Source organism: Pygoscelis adeliae, unplaced genomic scaffold (genome assembly GCF_000699105.1).
Source record: "Pygoscelis adeliae isolate BGI_AS28 unplaced genomic scaffold, ASM69910v1 Scaffold294, whole genome shotgun sequence".
Lineage (NCBI taxonomy): Eukaryota > Metazoa > Chordata > Aves > Sphenisciformes > Spheniscidae > Pygoscelis > Pygoscelis adeliae.
The window spans coordinates 1,596,676-1,597,297 of NW_008824722.1; the positions used below are offsets into that span (position 1 = coordinate 1,596,676).

A 622-nucleotide genomic window follows, 5' to 3' on the forward strand; every position below is an offset into this window, starting at 1 on the left:
TCACCCTGCCACTCTCCAGGTGCACAGCCTGCAGGAGCTGCGGCGCAGCGCATCCCTGGCCACCAAGGTCTTCGTGCAGCGGGATTACAGCGACGGGACCACATGCCAGTTCCAGACGAAGTTCCCCCCTGAGCTGGAGAGCCGGGTAGGGAGCCTGGCAGGCCGACAGGGTGGGAGGTGCCCTGTGTCAGTGTCCTGTGGAGGCTCAGCAGGCAGAGGGGTCTGAAGTCATGGGGCCCCCATAGGATATTGTATAGCCCTGGGCCAGCCAATGCTGCTGGGTGCATGCCATGACAGCCACCTTGCCCTGTGTGCAAGGGCTTGGGTGCTCCTGGGGACCAGGAGGCTCTGGTGAAGGGCTGCAGGCTCAGCAGATCTTGGCATGGGCGGGCAGTGGGCAGGGGCCAGGGAGCTGAGGCATCAGCTGGGCAGGGCGGAGAGGGTTAAGAGCAGGGGGGCTGGAAGCCAGAGCAGGCATCAGGGCTGGCAGGCCCTGAGTGTTCCCTTGTGTGCCGGCAGGTCCTGAAGAAGATCTCTAAGTACATCCAGGAGCAGAACGAGAAGATCTATGCGCCGCGGGGGCTGCTGCTCACCGACCCCCTGGAGCGTGGCATGAGGGTCG

The 622-nt window shown here is 64.5% G+C and overlaps 1 protein-coding gene across 1 annotated transcript in view; it reads left to right on the top strand.

Moving 5' to 3' along the window:
* GOLGA7B (golgin A7 family, member B) overlaps window positions 1-622 on the top strand; it is a 9,036-nt gene that overhangs the window by 7,648 nt on the left and 766 nt on the right. The window contains exons 3-4 of the mRNA XM_009323306.1: window positions 20-145; window positions 520-618. Of these exons, the coding sequence (XP_009321581.1) occupies window positions 20-145; window positions 520-618 (225 nt within the window). The remainder of the gene's footprint in view (window positions 1-19; window positions 146-519; window positions 619-622) is intronic.